Raw genomic sequence first — 27519 nt, 5'->3', positions numbered from 1 at the left:
ATGGAGTTCTTTGAGGCTTTTTCCATCTACCACATTCTACTTCTAGTCTATGAGATGACATTCTTAATTTTGATAATGCAATACGATATTTAGTAACATTTGTAATATTCAAATACGGTTTAAATTCAAAAAATGCAATAGATCTATAAAACAGAGCTCTGGACGATTCATTTAAACTTGCTTGCCAATCTTGTACAAAATTGTCTGTTAAACGTTGTTTTACAATTGAAAGAAAAATGTTTACATCTCCAACACCTTGATTAATCCACACTTCATAGAAACCAAATTTTGATAATAAGAATTTTATTTCGGTCACCCAGTTTGTCCTGTTTGGATAAATATCTGAATCTGTTATTAACATCTTATATGCAATTTTTATATATTTTGTGTCCGGACTAGAGCAAATTTTTAACCAATATCTAATTATAGATAAAAAACGTCTAAACATAAATGAAATTCTACCAGTTTCTCCATATACAAAAGTGTTCTGAGTGCATAGTTTCACACCTAGAATGCGTTTACAAAAATTCATGTGTACTCGTTCTATTTTCAAGCCTTTATTAAAGCCCCAGACTTCTGAGGAGTAGTTTAAAATTGGTGCTATTAATTTATCAAATAGTTCTAACAAAAATTTTGGTGCGAAAGGGGTAAATCTATATATGTATTTATTTAGCTGAAATATTGCCTTTAGAGCTTGTCCCGATAGCATATTATCAGTTTCATTGTAAGCTCCTCCGCTCGTGAATATAACACCTAGATATTTAAACTTTGTTACTATTTCTAATTGGGTATCATTGTAATAAAATTGTAAGTTTTGTGGAAGCCTACCACCTCTTCTAAACACCATTATTTTTGTTTTCTGGGTATTTACAGACAATTTCCAATTGAAACAATAATCTGCTAAAACATTAAGCGAGCGCTGCAGGCCATCAGCTGTTTTTGAAAATAAAATTATGTCATCTGCATACAATAATAAGCACAGTTTCAATGTTCCTATATCTACGCCTTCTACACCCTTTAAAACAAAAGTTTCCTCTATATCATTGAGATACATACTAAAAAGAAAGGGAGATAAACACTCCCCTTGTCTAACTCCTAAAAAACACGAAAAACTGTCACTGACAGTATTCATTAACTTTACTTTTGATTTAACACATTCGTACATTGACTTAATGACATCTAAAATTTTTCCTCTAATACCAAACTTTATTAATTTATACCATAAAATATCCCTCACTACAAAATCAAAGGCTTTCGTAAAGTCGACGAAAGCACAATACAAATTTTCATTATTACCTAGGCAATGTGAAATAAGAGCATTTAAAACAAATATATTATCTACCGTACTCATCTCTTTACGAAAACCTGCCTGCGCTTCAATGTATACACTGTAATTTTCGGCCCAGTTATTAAGCCTATTGTTCAAAATTCGAGAGAAGAGCTTGCCTAAAGCACTAAGAAGAGTAATGCCTCTGTAATTACTTGGATTCTTATCATCTCCACTTTTAAAAATAGGGACAATCAAACCCTCACTCCAAGAATCTGGAAAATAACCGTTAGTCATACACGTATTAAACAATTGGAATAAATATGGAAGTAAATAATCGATACCATGTATGAGAAATTCATTTAATAACAGATCTGACCCTCCACTCGAATTTAACTTTAATTGCTTGACAGACAAAGTTATTTCTTCTTCTGAAATTTCAATATCTAATTCAATATCTAATTCATCAAACATTACCTGAAATTCGCCCTTTATATATCTGTCGTTAAAATTTAATACATCTTCATCGGCCTGATAAAATCTATCATTTGGATTATTAATTGCTTTGAAATACCTAGCAAAAACATCTGCAGACAACGATTTTGGATAGCTTGAACATGAAAATTGCTTTAATAATTTCCAGTATTTTCTAGCATTAGATTTCCTAGCCTCTAATAATTGTTTAGTGTCCTGTCTACGATATTCAACCTTTTAGCTCTTATAGTATTTTAAATATAAATTTCATCTTAAATGCTGGACAAATTTGTCACGATCAAAATAACGTGAAAAAAAAATTCGAAACAAAACATTGTTTGTAACAGATTTCTGTAATTGATCAGACTCATCAGGTACTGTGCGTAATCCGGGTCATACTCGCCTATTCCGAATCACCACAAATGAACTGAAATTGTTTTCTTATTTACTATCCACAACAACATAAAACTACCATCTTGACTCGAAAACTGAAATTATTTTATGTTAGGAATAGAAATAATCGCATTTAAGGCCAATTAAATGACTAAAACGATAGGCATGACATCCTTCTCTGGCATTATTGAAATATACTGTTTTAAAACAGTCATGTGGGCGGTCTTGTCCTTCGTGTGAATAAAATAGTCACATGGTATAATAAGACCTCTGCCTTTTTCTTTAACATCTGGCCATGGGTAAAAATAATAACATAAATTAATATTTTGAACACACTGAATCGGCATTTTTTCTACAACCTTTAAACAACATGCAGCAAAACAGAACTGAAAATGTGTGATTCGGAATAGGCAAAATGTATGCCATCTATATTTCCTCTTTTGGCATCTCAATGGTCAAGTTGTTTTTAATGTGGGATATATATGACTGGAAAGAACGTAAAATTTCCTTCTTTTTAATCTCCCTTTCGTTTCATTTCATTAAAAAACTAAAACGCAAGCGTTTCTTGAATCTGACATTTTTGTTTACATTTGTCAGATTTCCTCATAAGAAAAAATATAGCATTTGGACAATGTTGCAAATATGGATTATGTAAGCATAACTTGAACTATTACCAGCAATGAATTATTAGTTTAATGCATTAGATATAAAACCAAAACTTACGGTTTTTCTTTACGTATGCGCGACGGCTGCTTTAAAGCTTGGAAATGAGTAAATTTACAGACTGGTTCGGAATAGGCGAGTTCACTGTATCCGTCCAATTTTATAAGGGGAAAGTAGGCCAGAATTTATCTGTACAATGGTACAAATAACAGGATGATGCCCACGTTTTTTTTTTTTGCGAGATTTGCTCTATATGCCTTTCAAGTTGCCGATCTATTTATTTTTATAGCTCTGTTACGTAGTGAGAGTAGGTTTATAGGCCACTTCCAACAGCTTTGCTGTTGGGTTAACCTTTAAGCGACCAGGTTGAGTGTCTGCCTACAATCTCGAGGTCCGGGGTTCGAGCCCCAGTAGGGACCTTGGTAAGTTCTCTCCCAGGGTTTACTTTAATGGTGTCAGAAGTGTTTGACAGACTCATGCGGTGGACATGGAGTGTCATTCTGGAGAGCTGGTAAGCTCTGAAAAGTAAAGGGGGAGAAGTGTAATGAGATTAGGTTTATAGGCCACTTCCAACAGCCTTGCTGTTGGGTTAACCCTTTAGCGACGTGGTTGAGTGTCCGCCTACAGATCTCGAGGTCCGGGGTTCGAGCTCCAAAAGTAGTCCAAATAATTGTACTCGAGAGTTGAATATCGTTAATATTTTTTTGACTTGTCAATATCCGCCTCCGAGTACAAACCAGAAAAGGAAAAGAATGTGATAGCACTGCCCCTTCTTTACGTAAATAACACTCAACGGAATCCGTTGGGTGGGAATTATGTTATAATAAAGCAACGGATCAAAAAAAGAAATACATACATAGAAAGTCTGTAATTTTTCCTTTCCAGTGATGTATATATTATCTAGATTCCTTAAAAAAATTTCAAACTATGGCAGTTAAAACAAGAGCTGTCTCCATAGGATGACACATGCCCCCGATGGCACTTTGAATGAATAGTTATGGCCGATGTTAGAGTTTAGGACCTTTGACCTACGGATCTTGGTCTTGCGCTCAACACATCGTCTTACTCTGCCACACATTCATGCGTAGTTATTTTAAAATCCATGCATGAATGACAAAGATATGGACCGGACACGCCCATCAATGCACTAACATGAAATATGACCTTTGACGTCTAAGTGTGACCTTGACCTTTGAGCTACGGACCTGGGTCTTGCGCGCGACATGTCGTTTTACTGTGGTACACATTCATGCCCAATAATTTTAAAATCCATGCATGAATGACAAAGATATGGACCGGACACGCCCATCAATGCACTATCATGAAAAATGACCTTTAACGTCTAAGTGTGACCTTCGGACCTGGGTCTTGCACGCGACATGTCGTCTTACTGTGGTACACATTCATGCCAAGTTATTTGAAAATCCATCCATGGATGACAAAGATATGGACTGGACACGATGCACTATCATGAAAAATGACCTTTAACATCTAAGTGTGACCTTGACCTTTGAGCTACGGACCTGGGTCTTGCGCGCGACATGTCGTCTTACTGTGGTACACATTCATGCCAAGTTATTTGAAAATCCATCCATGGATGACAAAGATATGGACCGGACATGAAAATTGCGGACAGACTGACAGACGGTTCAAAAACTATATGCCTCCCTTCGGGGGCATAAAAATTCAGAGGTTTAAATCGCGTGTACTACATATTGGAAAATGGCCGATACAGGTAAACACATTACTACACGAAGCGTTTTCATTGGTCACGCCTCCGATCCGACCGCCATTACATGAAGACGACTGAAATGTTAGAGGTTTAAATTTTTTACAACAGAAATTCTTGATAAATATGTCATGTTCTTATGTTTTTTATTTACTATTTATGATTTAAAACAACAGGTAAGCTGTTAGCAGGTCGGAGATTTCCCCTGGATTGAGAGACAGTCTCTAGATCTAAACACTGTCTCTCGTTTGAAAGACAAAATGTCTTTCGATTGAAAGACTGTATTTAGCTTAAGTGTTGAAAAAACATGAAATCATTATTAAAACAATCATTTCTTTACAGTCGCATTATTTAATCATTGAAACAACTTGTTATTTCAAGTAAACTTTACAAGAAACACATTGTCATAGAAGTTTGCTTAAGCATTATAATGCTTAAACAAAATTCCCAAAATAATTTTGATTTTGAAAATTTGATAAAAGAAAGATAATTTTCTATATTTGAAATAAATTTGCGCATTCTAAAAAGAGAGTTTTAATTACTCTTTCAATGATTTTCATTGCTTTTAAAAGCTAATTTGAGTCTTTCGAACGAAAGACATTTTGTCTTTCGAACAAGAGACAATGTTTAGATCGAGAGAATGTCTCTCAATCCAGGGGATGTCTCCGACCTGGTTAGGGCTAAAAAAAATCGTGACTACTGAAAAATCGTAATTTCAATCGACCACAGTTTCCACCACAGTTTTGATTATTTCTGGTTGAGACCTCTAGGTAGACAACATAAAATATCAAAATGTAAAATCGGTCTACCCGAGGTCTCATTATAATACCTGTAGGATGATTCTTAGACTTACAAAGTCTGTTGAGATCAAATAGTCTGTAATAATATTAATTTCTTCACACTGACACTAAATTATTTTCTCAGAAAAACATTTTCTCTCTAGGCTCATCTCAACAGAGACAGAGGCAAGAGATATTGTAAATTTTTTTAGAAAGTGGTATCAGAGAGGATTGATTTTATGGCCAGGTGCTTTACATTCAATGACCCTAACGACTGATGCCAGTCTAGATGATTCTGGGCTCTGGTGGAAGGGTGTAAAACCCTTTTTAAGCCCCTCTTCTTATGGAATTGCTGCTGTATGGCTCAATTTGTTTCTTCACAGTTTATTCATTAAAATGGTGACAGATCTAATTATATTGTCATTATCGCTGTAAAATCAATTTACAGCCCAGCGTTTTAGTGTCTTAATTTGTATGGAGTTTCTCCCTGCCAGTGCTTATCTAATCTTATTTTGAAGTCAATTACAGTTTTAGCATCTACAACCAGTGCTAGCCCTGGCCATTATAAATTAATAGCCACATTTTTTTCAGGGAAAAAAATAATAGACAAACTTGGCGCGTGCGTAATTCGCATGCGCTTTTGTATTTCAGTGAAAAACATAAAACAAGGTATTTATAACAATTTTTTTTTTCATGACTCAAACACATTTTATTTTTCAGTTATCATTTTACATGTTTATCATAGGCTTTGAATAATCATACATTTATGCATATCTTCAGTTGTTTGTATTCAGATGTCACTGAAAATACCATTTTAGTATGTGACATGACCCATTGTGAATTCTTGTCAAGAATGATCATTACGTTTTGTGACGAAAGTCAGGTCTTAAGCTAGGCTAAGATTTTACGGAGAAGTCACTTCTCTCTCAGCTAAGATTAGGGAGAAGGGGAGAGATTTTAGGGAGAAGTGACAAGATTTTAGGGAAAATGTAGAAATATTTTAACGCCATGACATGCAAGTTGAAAAAGGAACTAAATATGCTTAACATAATGTTACTATTTTTAGTAATTCCTTTGTTTAAGTCTATTGATTTAAAGTAAATAACAAATTCACTCAAAATGTCAGTGCTTCTGCTTTCTTATCATTTTAAACCTTCTGAATCTGATGTGATTAAACTGCAAATTAAAGTGGTTTTTTTCACTCTTGCAATGATTGCCCAAACTAAGAAAACCCTTTGAATATATTAAATACAATTTAAAAAAGTTAATTCCATATCAGCAAAAAATAAATCAACTCCCAGTGCTATAATGCACTCAAAGTCACAGTCATTTTAAATAACAGGTGTGTATTGATGCTGGTTCTGAATTAAATACATGTCAATAGCAGTGACATCACTATGACATCACATGGAATACACCTCTTCTTTGATCTGCTGGAGTCTTCTTTGATCTGCTGGTGTCTTCTTTGATCTGCTGGTGTCGGCACAAATTAAAAGAAACAGTTGTCAAACAGGTTAAACCCAGTTTCTGATGGCAGGTGTCAAAAATTTGGGTAAATTTAAGTTACGTTATCTAAGTCACTGAAAGTGTCAGAGATAATATATGTTTCTAAAGTCTCGGTTTTGAAAAATACGAGTAAAATTAAGTGGATTTAAGGAAATTACTGACCCAGTCAAGGTAAGATACTTTCTAAAGGTAAAAAAAGAATGTGTAAGCTAATGTAATGTAAATCCCTACTGTTAATTTGTGCTTGCCCGTGGACAGACGGAATGCAAAAAGCACACTTGTTGCTCAGTCTAAAAGTCACGAGTCGGACATAGGAATCTGAAGGAATTATGTTTAATTAATTTGTTTGTTTGGTAATTAATGGCGATTAAATGATCAAGGATAAAGTGATGATAATTGTTGCTTTAAACTTCTATACGATCAATAGTGCACACATGCGGATCAATTAGTTAAGTATACCTCGTACGCGTGTTGGCTATAAACAAATCCATTTAGCGTGTCCCTGTTTAGAAAGGGTAATTATGCCTCTGGGCATATACGCTTCCTGCTTCCGAATTCACACGTTTTTGTCGATAAAACTACGTATGTTCCAACAGTTTAAGGACAATTTTTTTTGTAGCATTTTTATTAATTAATCGCCATTTTCTATCGCCAAAAATTGCGTTTTAATCGACACTTCAATAAAATAATCGCCATTTGGCGATAATGTCGATTGGCAGCACGAGCACTGACAACATACTGTGGTAATTCATTCCATGGTTTGATAACACCACGAGAAAACTGGTTCAGGCAAAACGTTGTTCTAGAACATGGCATTTCAAGTTTTAGGTTATGGTCTCTTGTTGAAGAAGAGTACTTGAAAAATCTCTCAAGAGGACAGTCATCAATTCCTTTAACGATTTTAAAAACTTGTATCAAGTCACCTCTTAATCTGCGATGGTGAAGACTGGGTAATTTTAATTTTTTCAACCGGTCTGTATATGTAAAGTCTTTCAAAGATTTGACAAGATTTGTTGCTCTCTTTTGAAGTCTTTCTAGACTGTCTATGTCTTTAAGTAATTTTAGACTATAGATGTCAAAAGTTGACAGGTGAAAAAATTATTCTAACACCGCTTACCCAAATCTTCCTTGTAGAATTTTTAACATTTTAGCGATATTGTCTTTTCCATAACGCTATCATAACCTAGAAATATGATTTTGTCATCATAACATTCGTTATTTCTCATGAAATTTATCTGGAGGTCATTCTGAACGAAAGGAACCGAAGTATTCCGCACATTGTGCACTTATAGACTGGTTATTATACCGGGTTGTTATTCACAGAAATACTTGAAAGTTGTGGAATTACGACAAAGAAACCATAAAAGTGGAACAAAGTACTTCGGATTGTATGTTATATGATGAACTTTGCGTTACTCTAATATCCTTGCAAATAAAAAGTAGAATTTTTAACTGCTGGTTTAAGCTGTTGAACAGTAAAAACGATAAGATTTTCAATATTTTATACAAGTCTATATACAACTAGTACTACTAAAAAATCTTGCACTGTTTTGTAAAGAAATAATATTTAACAACCTGCAAACAATTTTGATAATGTTCTGTCATTAGTTTTCTTCTTTAGGAATCTTTAGGAATTTGTGTTTATCATTGGTCAAGTTGTGGCTGTTTAGAGGTTAGGCATTCTCCAAGGGATTTTGAACCTTTGCTTTTTGTCTTGGTCCGGAATCCTAGAATGTGGGAGAAAATATTATGAGTACAATGCAATTGTGTCTCATTCTCCTTTTCCGGTTGAACATTTCATGTTCACATTTTATATTAGTTTGTATTTTATGTCACATGTTCAAGATTATGAACAATGACAGTATTTAGATACTAAAATATTGATATTGTTAGTGAACTTCTTTGATTTGCCTTTCATTTTTGTTTCATTTCGCTCAATGTCTCTTATTCTACATGGCTTCATAGCACAATGAAACGGTACGAACAAAATGAATGTATCAATAGGGACACCGCATGGGAATGCCCAGTATCATTAAAGAAAAATGGGATTTTAAATGCGTATGTAGCTAGCTAAGTGATGATACAATGTAAGTAAGACTGTAAGATGAAGTATCTAAATCTGAAATAGTAAAAAAGAACCCCACTTTATACTATACAACTAATACCGATCCTAAATATCAAAACAGACTTTTTTCTAAAGTTGCATGAGCATAAAAGTTGAGGGCACAGTCGACCAGGCTAGATTATAACAGACAATTAGAATATACAAGTACCAGTAGAAGGAAGTTACACAGGACTTGTCTTTGCACCATCAGATGGAAATGTTCAGTTTTAAACTTATTTTTGAAAAAGAGTCATTCACCAAACATGCCTGCTTTGACTCCCCTGTTGATATACCTTTTAATGATTTTCACAGATGTTTTAATGTAATGGATGAGTGCTAATATTTGGTTCTCTTATTCCATAAACGGCATCCAAATAGCTATAACTCCAGTTGTGTGCAAGATTGAAAAGTATTTCTTTAAAGCCGTAAGCACAATTCCAGATTTATGTTGTTTTTTTTCAAATCTAAACCGATTTCGAAAGTTTAAGGAAGTTCAAATTTGTATATTAAACACCCCTTTAGGCAATAGATTATGCAGACTACTCTCATGGGCGTTAGCCATACCCTTAAAACTTGATATAAAATCCTCAAGTAGTATGTCAAACGATGTTTTCTAACCTTAAAACTCGAAAAACCGTTCTACAAACTTCGATCCATGCAACAACGTCAGGGTTGCCAGTCTCAAGTTCTCAACATACAGTATCTGTAACTGAATGGTAAAATATGCATTTAGGAATTTCATTGACTCTTGTGAATTGTGATTAGGTACGTGTTTGTGAACCTCATCATCGAAGGAGATATGCTCAGAGATAACTTACAGCATGAACGTGTTGAAGTAAATACACAATGCGAGATTGTAATCGTATTCTTGAAGCTAGAGTGCTACAATTAAGAAACATTGATAACTATCTTATTCTATCTATCTACAAATAACGATGAAAATCCTCAGATCTTTACAAAACTTTATTCCTAGTTGGCTACAGTTTTGGTTACCGGTCACAGATCTTAACCTTCCTGATATAAACTGGCCGAAAAAAAACAGCACACAAGGCAAGAAATCAAACAACAAACAATTCTTACTCCTTGACCTGAACTTGATCTTGTGCAAATTGTAGAACTTGATGTTTTCCTGACAAAGTGCCTAGAACTGAATAATCGGTGAACCCCGACCCTACTTTAGTGATCACAATGCAATCTTCATGGACACCAATATGTGCACATCCTTCCACATTCTGCGCACACGCTATTTGGGAAAACCTGATGTTCAGGTCACCGGGTTTAAAAACACATTCAGTTAGCAAATCTTGATCTCGTTAGAACAAATACTTGTTGAAATGTTGAAACATTTTCGTGATATTTTCACCATTCAGGTATTTTGAAAACGAAACTACTATTGCGCATAATTTCGGAACAGGACGTTATTTTTCCACGAAGAAATATTTCATTGTTGCAAATTCCGTACGTCGAACAGCACCTTATTTTGGGTAAGCTTTCAAATACATTTTTACTGGAAAGAAAAACAACAACATGCATTTGCTATTTTTTGATATTTTACTGATAATGTATAATATTGATGCATGGGCTGAAATAAGATAATGGTAAATGAAGGGGAATAAATATAAAGTTTTATAAAATTAATAAAATATACATTTCTATCTCTACGTAAGTATCACTTTATTCATTGAATATATCTCTTATAGAAAATACGAAAAGTGAATCTTGTCATGAATATTGCTTTGAAGTGATTAGATCTTATATCGGAGGTTACAAATTAGGATTTGTTTCATAATTTACAATTTTGCACACAAACATATTCAAAAAGAGAACATATCAACATAAAAATAACCAAAAGAAATAAATTAAAAGTGCATAATAATTTTTTTTATGAACTTGGGACTGAATGCCGCTGTGGTTATAAAATGATATAGATCTACATGTACATATTCGATTTCAAAGTATTAACAACTTACGAAGTCCAGATTAGGTTATAGTTATAGATATAGTGTACACGTGAAAACGACTATACACGATAACATTTTATCATATGTAAACATTTAAAGATATAACGCAACTTCATGGAGTAAAGTACAATTTGAATGCAAATATGCAACGATTGTACGTATATCATACTTAAAAATTGTGTTTCTTTTCCCTCTGATATGGTTAAATGCTGAAAACCCCAGGGGCCGTATTCATAAAGCATATTAAGTATAAGTTTTGACTTAAGTTTAAGATTTTACTTAAGTTTGTGGTGATTTCAGCTTAAGTCTAAGTAAAAACTTAAGCCCTAGTCATAAAACAGCTAAAACTTAAGATACGTAAGAAATGACTTAAGTCAGAAAATAAAATAGCGTGGTGAGTACGAAAAAAGTGTTTTTTTTTTAGATAAAAGCACTTTAAACATAATTGTGCATGTTGAATCTATCTGAAATTAATGTGTTTTTTTTTTAATGTTTTCGCCCACAATAAAAAACAAGAATTACTTATTAAGTTGTTTTATGAATAACAAATATACTTTAATAAAATAAATTTTCTAACCTAAGTAATACTTAAGTAAATAATCAATTTCTTATACTTATACTTAAAATGCTTTATGAATACGACGGCCCCAGATGTATCTCTATTTTAAATGTTTTTGTCTTGATAAATGTGAAAGCACATCCAGGTGCATGAATAAAATGGACTTTTACCATGACGCTACTATAGACTAAAGTGTTTAACCATTTATTATAAAAGGTATTTACTTTAACAGTACTAGCGCAAGGTAATATTAAATGATATAGACGCTATACTAAAACCACAAATGAAATCTAAAACTTGAAAGATTCCATTTCAGAAATAAACAAAACATGATTGATAGAATGAAATCTTTTTTTGCATTGAATACGTTAATGGCTTATAATGCCTTTGTTCTTAATGTGGCTGACACGGAATTTGTTATGAACATGAAAAATGTCTATTTCTTGGCAAATAATATTTTCTATAGAGCAAATGCATCTAATGTCGACCCCCTTCATATATCGACCCTTTTTGAGTTCTCCTTTATATTTGCATATTTTGTCACATGAAGTACAATAGGTTGTGAGGCAGTTTATGACGTCATCATACCTCTTCACGGAATTTGTTTATTGGCCAAGTTGTGCTGCCAGGAGAAATTTGAAAAAATTGGTCGAAAATTATTGTCGCAAATAAGGAGGGTGTGCTTTTTTTTGATGATCTCATGTATCATTGTTTCCTGTTTCTGGAGTTATTCTATGATTAGTTATTCCAAATAAAAAAAGGAGAGTTGATAAAAAATACTGAAATATCCAATTATCAGTTATATCAGTTATTAACAGTTATATATATAGTATAGCAAGGTCGATAATACGTTACACTCTTTATACATTGTATCATTCATCGACCACCAACTGTATTTAAAGTTTATAACAGGTTTGATTACATTACATGTTGATAACGCTAATAAACTATGTAATTAAATATATGTACCTAAAAATATGAAGATATACGGTAAATGTCAGTCTGTGAAATCGGTCTGCATGAAGATCATAGAGCGCTTGCTTGGAACTGTCATATTTTATTCGATTTAGGACAAGTTTTGCACACATGTTCACACATTTACACATCAAGGTTGTTCACCCGTGAAAGTTTAAAGCAAATCAGGCAAATAGTGTGGGAGGATTTAGACACACAAGATTTTTCTTTACGAGGGGCGTTCAATAAGTAATGCTACTCCGTATGTAGTTCCGTAACCGGTGGTTATTTTTAGATGCGGTTTTCGGCACATTATAGAGCAATTTTTTGGGAACATATTGCTATATAAATTTTAAAAATCGGCAGGTTCAAAGTAAAGATATAATCATTTGAGTGATGTGTACTCAGGTATACTGGACCATAATTATAATTTAGGTTTGTCCTGGGCATCCAGAGTCTCAGAAAAATAGAATCACTTGTAAAATCACAAACTTCTATCATTTTTCTACGAGGTACAGCAATTTGTGACGTGTTTGCATTTGTTTAAAACTATTAATTATATTTTAAATTTTACAACACAACTAAAAAATCTAAACTCGAGGTTGATTCCTTCTGGAATGGGTGTTGAGAGCGATTAATCAAAACTGTAAGAACTAGTTTCGCAATCGAGAATTAAGATACCAGTATCAACTTAAGATGCAAGAATTTTTTAATGATGATTATCGCGCCTGACAAAATGCAGAGGCTTATTGTACTCAACTTACCATTTTCGAGTAAAAATATACACACTCAATTTAATTACTGTTATAAACTTTTTTATTTCAGTTTTCAAATGTTTTTGTAAAAATCATGATTTGTTTTATCTGTTTAAACTGAAAATTGAACTATAGTTCTAGTTGTTGAATAGTAGAATCAAGGACTTGCATATTACAATCTCAATATTTTGGACATAAAATTGTCCAGTATACCCGAGTACACCTCGCTCAAATGATTATATTTTTACTTTGAATCTAACGATTTTTAAAATTTATATAGCATTGTGTTTCCAATAAATTGCTCTATAATGTGCCAAAAACCGCATCTAAAACTAAGAAGCGGTTACGGAACCACATACTGAGTAACATTACATATTGAACGCCCCTCGTATATTCCATATAGCAAAAACTAACAAAGGGCTATAACTGCGGTAAAATAGTCACAGAAAATATTCCTTCCTTTATGGTCATCTACACATGTATCAAGCTGAAGGTTGTACATAAGTGGAAGTTTAAAGCAAATCAGGCTAAAAGTGTTGGAGGAGTTAGACACGCAATATTTTTCTCTATATTCCATATAGCAAAAACTATCATAGGGCCATTACTGCGGTAAAACTAGTCACTGAAAAATTCCTTCCTTTATGATCAACTACACATCAAGCTTGTTGATCTGTGCAAGTTTAAAGCAAATCAGGCTAATAGTGTAGGAGACGTGGGACACGCAATATTTCATAAATTTGAGAAGTATAACTTTCATACAGGCCTCAAAAATGTTTGCAAGTCATAGCGTCTGCAATAATCCAATGACGTATTTTAAACGAAGGAAAGTAATTGTCAGGATACAAGTTATATGACCCAGGGAAGTACCTACGCCTTTATTATCTTGTACAATGAAATGGATCCAATCGCTAAGGTGACTATGTCTTAGACTAGTGGAAAAACGATAAAGAATGTCCTTTGTTAAAACGTGTAGCTGATGAGACAAACTATTTCATACATACATTTTCCGCTGGCTATTTTGCCTAAATGATTAATGCACCGATAATTCGTAAATGATTTAAATTATGAGCTAAATAATTTCAGGGATCAGGCAAATTATTAGATGTTTCAAACTAACAATCTTCAATTAACATTAATTAGCTCAAACTCCTATAGGCTGGAGACTCTATACTTGATTGGTCATTTTGTTTGAAGTTCTCTACAGACAATTTCTTTGATTCAACAACATACGAGTCCTATCGCATAGATACTCGGCCTCTGTCCTCTTAATTAAAAGTTGTAGCTCTGTATGATTGTTCTGAATCCTGGAAGCTCAGCGCCAATATACTATCATATGTAGCATTCAACCAACATATAGGTATAACCTCGATGCCTTGGCTGTACTTTGCCAATAACGCTGAACCGTCTGATAGCTGGAACTCTCTTACTATCTCAGTAGATTACCAAACTCTGTATCTCTGTCTCAGCTTTCCGACCCAGCGTATATTTGCTTTCATCTCTAGCATTCAGCTACCCTTAAGGTAAACCTCCTATTTTAATCGACTGTCTGGAGTTTGCTACACAGCGCAGTATATATTATGACGTTCAATCTTTGAAAGAGTTATTTGAAAACGTTTCATTCGGAAATATTTTATCCTTTTTAAAGCAGATAGGAACTCTCTTACTATCTCAGTAGATTACCAAACTCTGTATCTCTGTCTCAGCTTTCCGACCCAGCGTATATTTGCTTTCATCTCTAGCATTCAGCTACCCTTAAGGTAAACCTCCTATTCTAATCGACTGTGTGGAGTTTGCTACACAGCGCAGTACATATTATGACGTTCAATCTTTGAAAGAGTTATTTGAAAACGTTTCATTCGGAAAGATTTTATCCTTTTTAAAGCAGATAGGAATATATAAAAAAATCTAACATTTCATAATTTTATTTACATCTTGCAATATTGTTATGTTTGCAGCTGACATTTTAACACATAAGTATATACATTTTTACATAACTGATTTTAGATATGCTTAACAATTTTACATGGATGTTTTCAGATATGTTTTACATTATTCATAGTGCTCTTTACATTTTTACATGGATGTTTTAGGTATGCTTTACATTTTTACATCAATATTTATGCTTTACAGTTAGCGTTTGCAATACGACTTCTTCTCGGCGATATATGACCATTCTGTGTCGATTCGCCGTAAAACCGAACTCACTGATGTGAGCTGTCCCAATAGCTCAAAACTTTGTTGAAATTCTGCAACTCTTCCTTAGTCAATGAGCTTCAAACGTCTTTTTTGATGATTTATCCGCCCTGACATGGTAGTTGCAATAACCTCCTTATCAAGGTACTGTGATAAATGTTTAGTTGAATCCTCAATGCGTCTTCTTCGATCGTTGGATACCGTATGATCTATCTGTCATCTACCTATTTATACTTTAGCAGACGTAAGCTTTGATTGGTGCTATTTATAGACCTTGTAGATCTATCTGATTGGTACGAATTTATACATAGATTTATACAACGAGTACTTGCTCTAACAAATATCTGGTTCCGTTTAACTAATGTATACGGTATAATGTGTGGGGTCCAGCTATCAACATTATGAACCTAAATCAGTCACAAAAGAGCTAAATCCTATTATCAACAGCAAATGAACAATAAGTATAGCAATTACAGCATGAAAAAAAGGGAGTCAAGCACTATCTGTGCTTATATGTAGCGTTATCAATATATCAAACGTACAAATTGTTCTGACAGTAACTTAATCAGTATACTTAATTTGGATAAATCAAACTCGCATGACTTACCCGCATCTCAGAAATGAAACGTTTAATCTGACTGGGCTTACCAAAGAGACTTACATAGGTTTTTGGTATAATATAATACAATATGCTAAAATTCATAGTTATATACTCCACCTACGTTTTGGGTAGTAAAATGAAAGTTAATCATTTTCTATCGTAAAAATGCTGTAATTGTCTTTCCTAATGTGTACAATTATTGTAATACAAAAATAAGAGCATCTGGATATTACAATAATTCTAATATTAACTCAAAATAGGACCGGTCTTACAACATTTTGGGGCATATTTAAGCTTAATTAGCATTTATTCTTATAAAAACGAATTCTTATTAATTTTTCATTATGAAAAATAAAACTTTTATTCCTTCTGTTGATTCAAATATATAAAGCATAAAAAATAGAAAATACTAACACCCGCAGCAAATATAAATGTGTCTCAAGCGGAATTTCGAATTTTGCCTAAAATTCATAGTTGGATACCCCTACCACTTTTTGGCTAGTAAAATAAAAACATTTATTTTTTTATTTCATAAATGGTGTAACTGTCTTTCCCAAAAGTGTACAATTATTTTAATACAAAGATAACAGCTGTGTACAATGAATCTGAATACAAATTTAAAAAAGGACCCATACCCCAACATTCTGGGCCATTTTAAGGCTAAAATCAGCTTTTTCCTGCAAAAAACGCGCTTATATATTTTTTTTTCGCTATTAAAAATGGAACTTAACTTTTTCGTGTTGATTAAAGTAAGAAAAACGTCTATAAGATAAAAGATACTAACAACCGCAGCGAATAATGGATATCGAGCGAAATTCTAATTTTTGGCAGCCATCTTGGCGGCCATCTTGGATTTTGAAAAACGTACCACGATTTCAGCAAATCACCTGGTAGATTCTAACACTTCAGCCATTTCTCTAAATATTTTTGGTGAAATTACGAGTGGACCATTTTTGCACACAAATTTTCCCAGATACTGTACTATCAAGCAACTTCAATCAGGAAAGTGCAATTCTAATGAAAGTATATAACGACTGTGCGTCATACTTATATCTTTTGTTTCTTTTTCCTCTAATATTATTAAATGCTAAAAACCCCGGATCACAATACAATCAATCAAATATTCTAACGATTTGATTTCCAGCTAAACAAAGAAGGCATTCAAGCTCTGTATATTCTGCGATAAACAACGGTTGACGCACGGACCGGTAAGAGAGAATTATGACGTCAATTATGACGTCACATTGCCGCATGACGTCCAATAAATTACTCCTCGCGTAAATGAAGTACAGCATAATATTTATTAAAATATATCAATGAGCATGTCAGAATGAAAACAATCAAGGCATTCTTGCGATTTATCGTCTAATTTACCACGGTTCATCGTTCAGATGCTTCAGTATTTAACCACGCGGGCTGGTTCAATTCCTACGCATCTGAACTCTGTCATCACCAAACGAATAGAATACATTAATGCGTGTTTAATAAAAGTTTATTTTATACCGATATAAATTTATCCCATAGATAGCTTTTTTTTCTGTCACGTGGCGATATATCAGAAACCGGTTACGGACTCCGAGTTTCTTTCTTAGAATATTTCCTACCCGTTGAATATTGTTTCGGTTTAGAATTTGATGAAAAGATGTCTTAGAATTTTTTTAGCGTTGGGAGTAAAACTCGATAACGCATCTAACTTTTGAGAGAAGAATATGGACTTCTAATGTTTGTTGTTAAGTACATGGAAAAGTTTGCAATCACCAATTAAAAATCTGTGAATATTGGTCTTTCCGTCAATCCATTTTTAGCTCGCCTGTCACGTAACGTGGTGAGCTTTTTTGATCGCTCTTCGTCCGTCGTCCGTCTGCCCGTCCGTCGACAATTTTTTGTAAACACGATAAAGACCACATTTTGCAATCAATTTTAATTAAACTTACACACAACTTGTATTGGCATAATATCTCGGTTCCTTTCGAAAACGGTTCAAACTCCGTAATGGGTTCCAGAGTTATGGCACCTTTAAGGGCGAAAATTGCTATTTTTGGCATGTGAACATGACAGGGACCACAGTTTGCAATCAACTTTTATCAAACTTGCACACAACTTGTATTGGCATAATGTCTCAGTTTTTATAAAAAACTGGCCAGATCCCATCATGGATTCCAGAGATATGGCCCCTTAAAGGGCCAACATCTGATATTGTTGGCTTGCGAACACGATAGAGACCACATTTTGCAATCAATTTTAATCAAACTTGAACACAACTTGTATTGGTATAATATCTCGGTTTCTGTCGAAAACTGGCCAGATCCCATCATGGGTTCCAGAGTTATAACCCCTTAAAGGGCCAAAATTTGCTATCCTGGATTTTGCAGCCAGACAGAGACTTCATTTATAGTTTGATTTGATACAAACGTGAAAAATATCTTTAACAACAATAACTCATGGATTCCACAATGAACCTGTTAGATCAGTTCATAGGTTTCGGAGTTACGACCCCTGTTGTCCCATGAAAGAAGAAAAAAAAATTTTTACCTTGTGAAAATATAAGTGACATTTTATATTTGATTTTAACCACACAGACAACTTAACTCACAATAAGACCATCAGGTCAAATGAAAGGAAAAGCTTGTTAACAAACTAAAGGCCACACTATTGACATTATCTTCATGAAACCTGGTCAGAATGTTTAACTTGATGATTTCTATGCCAAGTTTAAAACTTGTTCATATGGGATCAAAACTAGGTCAACCAGTTAAATCAAAGGAAAAGATTGTAAATACTCTTGAGGCCACATTTATGACCCTATCTTCTTGAAACTTGGTCAGAATGTATATCTTGAGGCCAAGTTCGAAACTGGGTCACATGGGATCAAAACCTAGGTCCCCCGTCCAAATCTCTTAATACTCTTGTTCATTTGATGTGCATGAAACTTGGTTAGAATATTTGTGTGCATGAAATCTCGTATTAACTTTTTTCTGGGTCATTTGGGGTCAAAAATTAGGTCACTAGGTCAAATCAATGAATCAGCTTGTTTACACACTAGGGGGTAAATTTTTGATTATATCTTTATGAAATTTTGTCATAACATTTGTTATTATGGGTCACATGGGGTTAAAAACTATGTCACTATGTAAAATCAAATAAAAAACTTTTATACATTCTAGAGGCCATGTTTTGCTCCAATCTTCCCGAAACTTTTCTAGAATGTTTGTTTTCATTAGTTTTTGGATAGATTCGAATCTAGGTCATGTGAGGTAAAAACTTGGTTACTAGGTCAGAATATTTGTCTCCAAAAATCACTAGGTAAAACATGTTAACACTGTTATGGTGTAGTACTCAGGGGAGCGACTTAGGGCCATCTTGGCCCCTTTGTTTTATTGTAGTGTGATATATAGAGGTAATTCCAGTATTAGAATATTTGGACATGTTCTCTGTTCAAAATTTGATTTCTGTTAATGTCAGATTCTAAGCCTAAATGTTGAAAAGTTGTGTCTGAAATAGGTTTACTTGGAGTTATTAGAATTACGTTTTCTAGATATTCATGTAAATGAAAACCCTGCGTGATAACATAAACATACATATTCTTAGAAAAGAATATGGATTTATTATGGTTGTTGTAAAGTATTTTAAAATATTTCCAATCTTCTGCTAGTATCAAAATGTACGAATATTTGTTTTTCATCATTTCGTTTTTATTATGGTATGAAATGAAGAAGTAATTTAACAGTGTTGAGTACATAGCTGAATTTTATTGAGTATCTACACAACAGTAATAGCCCATATTTGGACTTCCGAACGTTAAATAACTTCATGATACTATACTGTTGTGCATAATACATGCTATACTGCACAGTGTTAATTTGCAATAAGTGTATATATTAAAACATGATAACTTGTCCTCAGATTTAAATAGTGAATTTACAACTCGATTAATAACTTCTTCCAATAGAAAACAATACCAATGGCAGACGACAATTCAAAATGTACAAAGCTCATATCAGCCGCTTTGGATTTTGGAACCACATACAGCGGGTATGCATTCTCGTTTCGCGACAGGCCAAACGATATACACACGAATCCAAGCTGGGTGGCAGGTTCAGAGAAGCTTATATCGCTGAAATGCCCTACTTCCGTACTACTTAAACCAAACAAGGAGTTTCATTCGTTTGGGTTTGAGGCGGAAAACAAGTACGCTGATTTGGCTGAGGAAGATGAACACCATAACTGGTACCTATTCAGGCGTTTCAAAATGTCTCTTTATGAAACAAAAGTAAGTTAGTCAAGTAATATGATTTTGAAATACAACTTTCATAATTATATTTATCGAGCACTGTTTTCCCACCAAATTATCTGACAGAATAAATAAGATAATATAGAAAGTTGGTATGTTTGCATAACTGCATGTCTTGCATTTCAATAAAAATATAGTTTGAATGCTAACACATTTGTATAGTTTAGTTTAATAGTTTTAAATATGCTCCTCAAAACATCTTGGAGAGGAAATAGTCGCCGCCTTGTCCTTCCGTCTGTGCACGTGTCTGTTTTTCCATCCGAAGATATTTTTTCAGGCTACTCATCCTTAAGTTTTCAAGGGATTTATGCCGACTTTATAGAACTTTATCACTATGAAGTGATCCTATGAATGTTTCAGGACATGAATATACCAAGCTCGGGCTCGATCAAGAAGTGATGGCCGTTCGAAATTTTACAGAATGCTGTATATTGCAATATACTGATATAAGAATTTTGTCCGAATTTCTCCGCTTACAGTTTTCAAAAGTACAAAAAATGTCACTATGACGTAAACTTGTGCATTATATTCCAAGCCTGTTTTATGAGTAATGACCTTTTGAAATTTTACAGAATGCAAAATACTGCTAAAGGGTTTTCCGGATAAAGTTACCTACAGGGGCAAAGGGACCTGGCCAAAACTGATAGCTATTAAATTAGATATCATTACGAAGTACACTTTTACAAATTGTTGCCTAACTGAACCGATACGGCCGTTTAAAATCTTACAAAATGCTTTATTTTACTATGTATTCAGATAACTCCTTCCGCAGTTTTTAAGGGACCTAAACAAACAGTGCATTGCTATGAAATGAACTTGCACATATTGTCAGGATAAACATGTACCTATACAACAGTATAAATACCACTCCCTGTAATAAACGCTTCCTGTCATTTGTCATTTCTTTCATGTTGGCTAGATGTAACTGTTCTACCGTATATACCGGTATTAATGCCTCATCCTAAATAAATGCACCCCTCCTAATTTCCAAACATGATATTAAAAATGACTTATGACATGGTCGTTTATAGCTTAATTCTTCCACAAAATGTCAAACAATCACATTGTGTCCCTGTATAAACGCCCCTTTTTACAAAACGCATATGCAGCTGCAGAACGAAATTTCAAGATTGCTACTAATAAGAAAAATTATCAGGACTTTGAAACATAACTTATTGTATTATCTGCTCTTTTTGGCTCGACAAGGATTCAGGTTTAGCTATTTTTAGTATAGGCTGATGGTCCGGCGTCTTCTCCTCTGAAATCCCAGGTCAGAATTACATCAAACTTGGTCTGTAGCATCATGACAAGGTCAACTCAGAAGTTTATTCAAATAGTGGCACTTGGCACCTTTTATAGGTCGCTATAGCTAAAACTAGAAATAAAAACACAACATTTGAACAACTTCTTCTCTTGGACCACTTGAAGGATCTTCATCAAACTTGGTCTGTTGCATCAATGTAAGATCCTATCTCAAATTTATTGTAATGAGGAAACTTGGTCATTTGGAAGGACCGCGAGATAAAAACAAGAAAAAAATCGTTAAACAGTTCTTCTCATGAACCACTTGATGGATATGAATTCATCAAATTTGGTCTGTAGCATCACTGTAAGGCCCTCTCCCATTTTGTTTTCGTTTCCGTTAGGGACTCTTGGCACCTTTAAAGAGCCATTAGAGCTAAAATAGAAAAGAAGCTTTCAACGAATTATTCTCATAAACCGATCTCCATCAAACTTGTAATGTGGAATCATTTTAAGGTCCTTTTTCAATTTGACACTTGTTATGATTTATGCTTTTGTATGCTACACAGATGTTACCATTCATACTTCAGTGTCTCATACGTATTTTCAAGGTCAGATATTCAAGGTCAGATGAGCGACTTAGGTTCACTCTGACCCTTTTGTTTTGATGTTAAATTTTGCGACGTTGCATTAAAATTCATTCTTTATAAAATCGTATTAGACTTAAAATGCTTAAAATGTAGCGCTTTTAATTATTGATCAATTTAGTTCTCGTTGTCACTGTTTGTAGCATTTTCATACGATAAAAAGATTTGAAGCTAGAAGTTGAATACAAACGATAAATATTTTTAAAATTAAAATGATCACTTATCAACTACATAAGTTGCCAAATCACATCCTATTTCATTTTGGTTAGTTTTGGTTATTCACACGTATATGCAAATATAGACACAAATCCTATATTTAGGATATACTGTATTAAAGGTGAACATGTCAATCTGCACATATCTTTTGTTTTTCAAATGGTGACCAACAAATTATGTATTGAAATATTTTAGCAGACGCCAATTATTATGTATAAAGGTTTCCAAAACATATACAAAAGAGATATAGTAGTCGCAACTTGACCGCGATGGTTTACCTTAGGCTGATTATTCATATCGATTATTTCATTGTAGAAATAAGGGGGTGCTTAGGGTAGCTGTATATATTATATGGTATTAGTTTGTATACAGTATACAGTTTTTTTAACTTTCCAATGCACTAATTCATATTTACATAAATTTATATTTCCATTTTCTCGTGCAGCTTGTGTTTTTTAAATGCAAAGAGATTAAGTGTTTTACGTACACACCTTTTTACTAATAGGTTGTACCTCATTATGTATTATAATACAAAGGTCAACCATCGGGGTCAAGTTGCGTCCACTATACCTACGTACTGAAATGCATTTTCTCTTGTAGCGCAGTATGCTGTCAAATCACAACAGCTTCCGAACGGATCAAGATTATATCTCTGTTTATGGCGTTACTATTAGGTGTCGATATGTATTTTATTCTTTTCCTTCATTTAGAAAAGCTTAGTATCTAGGAGAATCGTAGTATTAGATAGATTATCGTACTGTAAATGATTCTTATTTACGCAGTCATAATTATTATTATTATTACTATACCATATTTGTATAGCACTCTTTTCATACAAAAGAATATACGTTCAAAAGTGCTTAACAATAGAATGAACATACATGCACAATAGATAATTACAAAAATAAAACAATGATACGGATAAGATACGTGTTTAAAACATTAAATAATAGTTAAAATGATTAAATGCTAAACACAGTTTACTACATGAAAGTTAAACAATATCACACTTGCAATATATCTATGCATATGACTACGAATAACACAGTTTGTCTGGTTAAACACAAATTACATCTGAAACAGTTTACGCAGAAAACAACACTGAAGTGTTTAAAATACGATTCATAACGAGATTAAGAAAAGAATTTAGATTGATAAGCTGACAAATTCACAGTCGGACTATCACATGCATGTGCATGGTTACTGTCCATAGTATTTTACAAATAAATGTGTTTTTAATGATTTTTTGAATGATAAGAGTGTTCCATTGTTTCTTATGTCATTAGGTAGAGCATTCCACAGTCTTGGTGCAGCATGTCGGAAACTTCTGTCACCGTATTTTAATTCAGATTAATTTTTAACTTCTTTGCTCTTCAGTTCGTCACTTTTGAATTGTTTTGCCTTTTTCAAGAATTTGCAATTTGACACACCTGCAGAAGACATTTCGGGCAAGAAAATGCCAGCTATAGATATTTTTTCGCATTCAATTAGTTTTCTGAAGAATCATCTTTGGAAAACTATACAATCAAGGACAACAGGAATCCTCGAAACTGACATACAGTATGTGATTACTGTTCCAGCAATTTGGGACCAAAAGGCGAAGCAGTTCATGAGGAGGGCTGCCAATAAGGTTAGTTGCGTTGCATACACAAATGACTATCTATAGCGGTAGCATTATTTTCGATTTTAATTATTTTCCCTTTATACTGAACCTTTTATAGTTTGTATCAGTATAATGTTCACAACAAATTTTATAATTAAATAATTTGATTAATCATGCATGTTGCCTATTTGTAAAAATGACTTACATGTGAATATCTGTAATACCTGTAAAACCGCAGTTTGCTTATTCAGATATCTAAAATTATCACTTTCATAAATTTGCTCGTTACAACAGGCAAACATTCCTAACGATCAGATACTATTTGCACTTGAACCAGAGGCAGCATCTGTATGGTGTCAAGTCTTAACAGACGACAAACTCAGCAATCTTTCGGAACCACTTGCTAAATATATGGTGGTAGATTTAGGAGGTAAGTCTTTAAAACTATCTGTAACTGATAAATCAAGACGTACACATCTATACATGAAACTGAAACAAAATACAGCATAATTATTGTGTTGGGCGTAAGGACGTTTTTGGTGATTTGTGTTTTAAAAATGTGTAACATACAAAAACGATTGTTGTTGAAAAAACAATTACGGATTACGGTATTGATAGTTGTTCATTGGGTATATCATATTTAATTCTATTACCTGCCCTTTGCAGGCGGAACGGCCGATATTACTGTCCACCAAAAAATGGCTGATGGTAGTCTGAAAGAACTCCATAAAGCAAGTGGAGGAGCATGGGGCGGAAATGAAGTAGACAAAGCCTATTTGAAAATGCTTTCTGATATGATAGGACCAGAAGCTATCGAAAAGTTCAAGCGAGAACAAATGATTGATTACTTTGACCTTCTTAGGGATTTTGAGACCAAAAAAAGAACGATAACAAGAGCCATTGATGGGAAAATGACTTTCAAAATTCCAGCTAGTTTACGTGAGTTAGGCGAGTCGGATGGTGTAAAGATGCAGGACAAAGTTGCAAAATCACACAGTAAGACAAAGATCACATGGACTGGAGACAAACTAAGAATTGAAAAGGCTGCTGCAAAAGCCCTGTTTGAAACTCCTCTGAATATGCTAATCTGTCATATCGGAAAGATGTTTGCGGAACCGACAGTACAAGATGTTGATGTTATACTCCTTGTCGGTGGCTTTGGAGAATGTGAACTAGTGAAAGAAGCATTTGAAAACAAATTTGCAAATAAGCGATTAATGATTCCTCCAGAGGCAGGTCTAGCTGTTCTTAAAGGAGCTGCGCGCTTTGGTCATCTTCAAGATATAGTGCAAACAAGGGTAGCAAGATATACAATTGGATGGGAATCATTGTCCTTTTTCGAAGAACACCATGATCCAGCTAAAAAAATTATTGTCGGCGGACAAGATCTCTGTAAAGATATCTTCCAAAAATTAATTGAAATCGACGAGGAAATTCCCAAGTACAAGTTCTTCGAAAAAGATGCAGGAGCAGCTTATGCTGAGCAAAAATTCGTTGCGATCAAACTTTTCAGTTCAACAAATCGGCATGTAAAATATACCACAGAGCCAGAATGTCAAGAATTGGGGCGTCTTGATATAAAATGTCCGGATTCGTCAAATATTTCGGACAAAAAAATGAAGATATATTACTTCTTTGGCGATACTGAAATTCACATTCGAGTAAAATTTTTGAATACAAACGAAGAATACGAAAAATGGATTGACTGTTTCTCCGGTTAATTGCATAAACAGTGCTATTTGTAAAATAAATATGTACACATCAGATATAAAGTGATCTATTATTACCTTGCCATATCCGTGTTTGAAACTGTACAAATTACCTAGGCAAAGATCAATATTTCTGTTTTGAATTTGATACCGCAAATATGACTGCCCTTAGATGGATGGTTAAATCCACAAGGGTTTGAGGAAGGCATTCAGAAGGCTTATTTATAGTATTGTAATAGAATTCTCCTTTTCAGAATGAAAGTCATGATATTATGATACAAATAAACGTTTAGCATACAAGTAACTATTGAACTGGTGTAATATAACATAATTATAATACAAGGACTGATATCAGTTTTAAAAGGTTAAAGGTCATACATTTTTTTCTATAAGTGAATTGTTTCTTACACAAATTCATCTTAAGATAAGAATGTCATCATGGTTGACATTTCTCCTTGTAAAAGAGTACTCTACATAAGGATACGTAACACTTGTGAGAATTAATCCAGGATACAGATGTTTCTTTTAGCGAATATCTTAATTAACCTCGGACAGGTACAGGAAGAGATTCTCGCCACATAATGGCAGACGTATTGGAACATTCTGACGATACTGCCTTGTCCCATTCATAGTATTTAAAAATGGCGGACCACACCTTTGGGACGACTTCAACGTTTTAGGGCTTAGCCATTTGTTAATGTATCATTGTTATGACTGAGGATTAATATTTATGCGAAATAACTTGAAGCCTGATGCAAGTCGGGTATTTCATGTCATTTCTAACATTATATTGTGTATGTACCATATATTATTAGCGTTACAAATTTCTTCTGCGTATATCACTACGCTCAGCGTGTAATGCTCCAGCTTTTTGTCAATATGTTATCTCATAACGTATATTATGTGTAAGTATGGGTCTTTTCCTTTCAGCCGTCGTGTAGTACTTGAGTATGTAATGTAATGCACTTTTATCATTATTATTGTGAAATATTGATTTGGGCGTATCACAGAACCTAGTCTTAAGCCGGGATTTCCATTGGCCAAAGCCGTTGCCATTTGCGCTCCGAAGGTTATGAATACAGGCGTCTGTTTTCAGTCAGTATCTTCTTCTCAACCATAAAACCTTGAAAGGCGACTCTCACAGACAAGACGTTTCTATTTATATATACAATATCGACGCATGCAAGGTATTTATATCAACGCATCTCGTGTTAATCGCAACAGCCACTTGTATTTGCATGCTTTATCGAGGGAGATGTTGATGTGCAACTACCGAGGGGGGTAGGTCCTTACAGCATAAATTCGAATGTTTATTTGTTTGCTTTGTTGGGCTAAACATCACATCGACATAATTGTAGGTGAGATGTCAATTTCCAAGCTTTTGTTGGTAGCGGAAGACAACAGATTCCCGTCCGGGGATTATTTCATCACTGCCGGGCTCCTGCGTAAAACCACCGCCCTTCCGTAAAATTTCCACTTATAAAAATATCTACACTCCCTGGGAAGTTTTGGGTATACGCTACATATTTAAAATAAGAACTACTATGAACTTAAAAACGACAAGAGGCAAAATGTAATAGTTGTTTGGAGGCCTTAGCTAAAGAAGTAAAAAGTCATAAAAGTAAACACATAATGAGTTCAGGTGCCTGTTTATAAAACAGAATACTGACATACTATTAAATGAACCACTTTAATATGCATTAAAACACTACACAATTGAATATTTAGACGCGGTGATTAAATATAAATTATTTCGCAGTCGGATCCATTAAATTAAATACGACACTACGACTAGTTTACTCAAGACTATGATAATGTCTTTGTCTTATTCTTTTGTTTATAATCATGATTTTCTTGCTTACAATAAAATTAG

General features: G+C 33.9%; 2 protein-coding genes across 3 annotated transcripts in view; one reads left to right on the top strand and one right to left on the bottom strand.

Moving 5' to 3' along the window:
* The window catches only part of LOC123526534 (dynamin-like 120 kDa protein, mitochondrial), a 56655-nt gene extending 48567 nt beyond the window's left edge, over positions 1–8088 (bottom strand). For both annotated transcript variants that reach the window (XM_053523025.1, XM_053523026.1), the window contains exon 1: positions 7929–8088. In XM_053523025.1, the coding sequence (XP_053379000.1) occupies positions 7929–7957 (29 nt within the window). In that variant the 5' untranslated portion in view covers positions 7958–8088. The remainder of the gene's footprint in view (positions 1–7928) is intronic.
* A 2069-nt stretch (positions 8089–10157) lies between these two features.
* On the top strand, positions 10158–27519 carry LOC123526529 (heat shock 70 kDa protein 12B-like). The gene is made up of 5 exons (XM_045305721.2): positions 10158–10399; positions 19888–20208; positions 23746–23964; positions 24232–24367; positions 24604–27519. The coding sequence occupies exons 2-5, from the start codon at positions 19900–19902 to the stop codon at positions 25656–25658; spliced, it is 1719 nt and encodes a 572-aa protein (XP_045161656.2). The 5' UTR covers positions 10158–10399; positions 19888–19899; the 3' UTR covers positions 25659–27519.

This window comes from Mercenaria mercenaria, chromosome 14 (genome assembly GCF_021730395.1).
Source record: "Mercenaria mercenaria strain notata chromosome 14, MADL_Memer_1, whole genome shotgun sequence".
NCBI classification, from domain to species: domain Eukaryota; kingdom Metazoa; phylum Mollusca; class Bivalvia; order Venerida; family Veneridae; genus Mercenaria; species Mercenaria mercenaria.
This window is presented reverse-complemented; position numbering and strand designations above follow the sequence as displayed.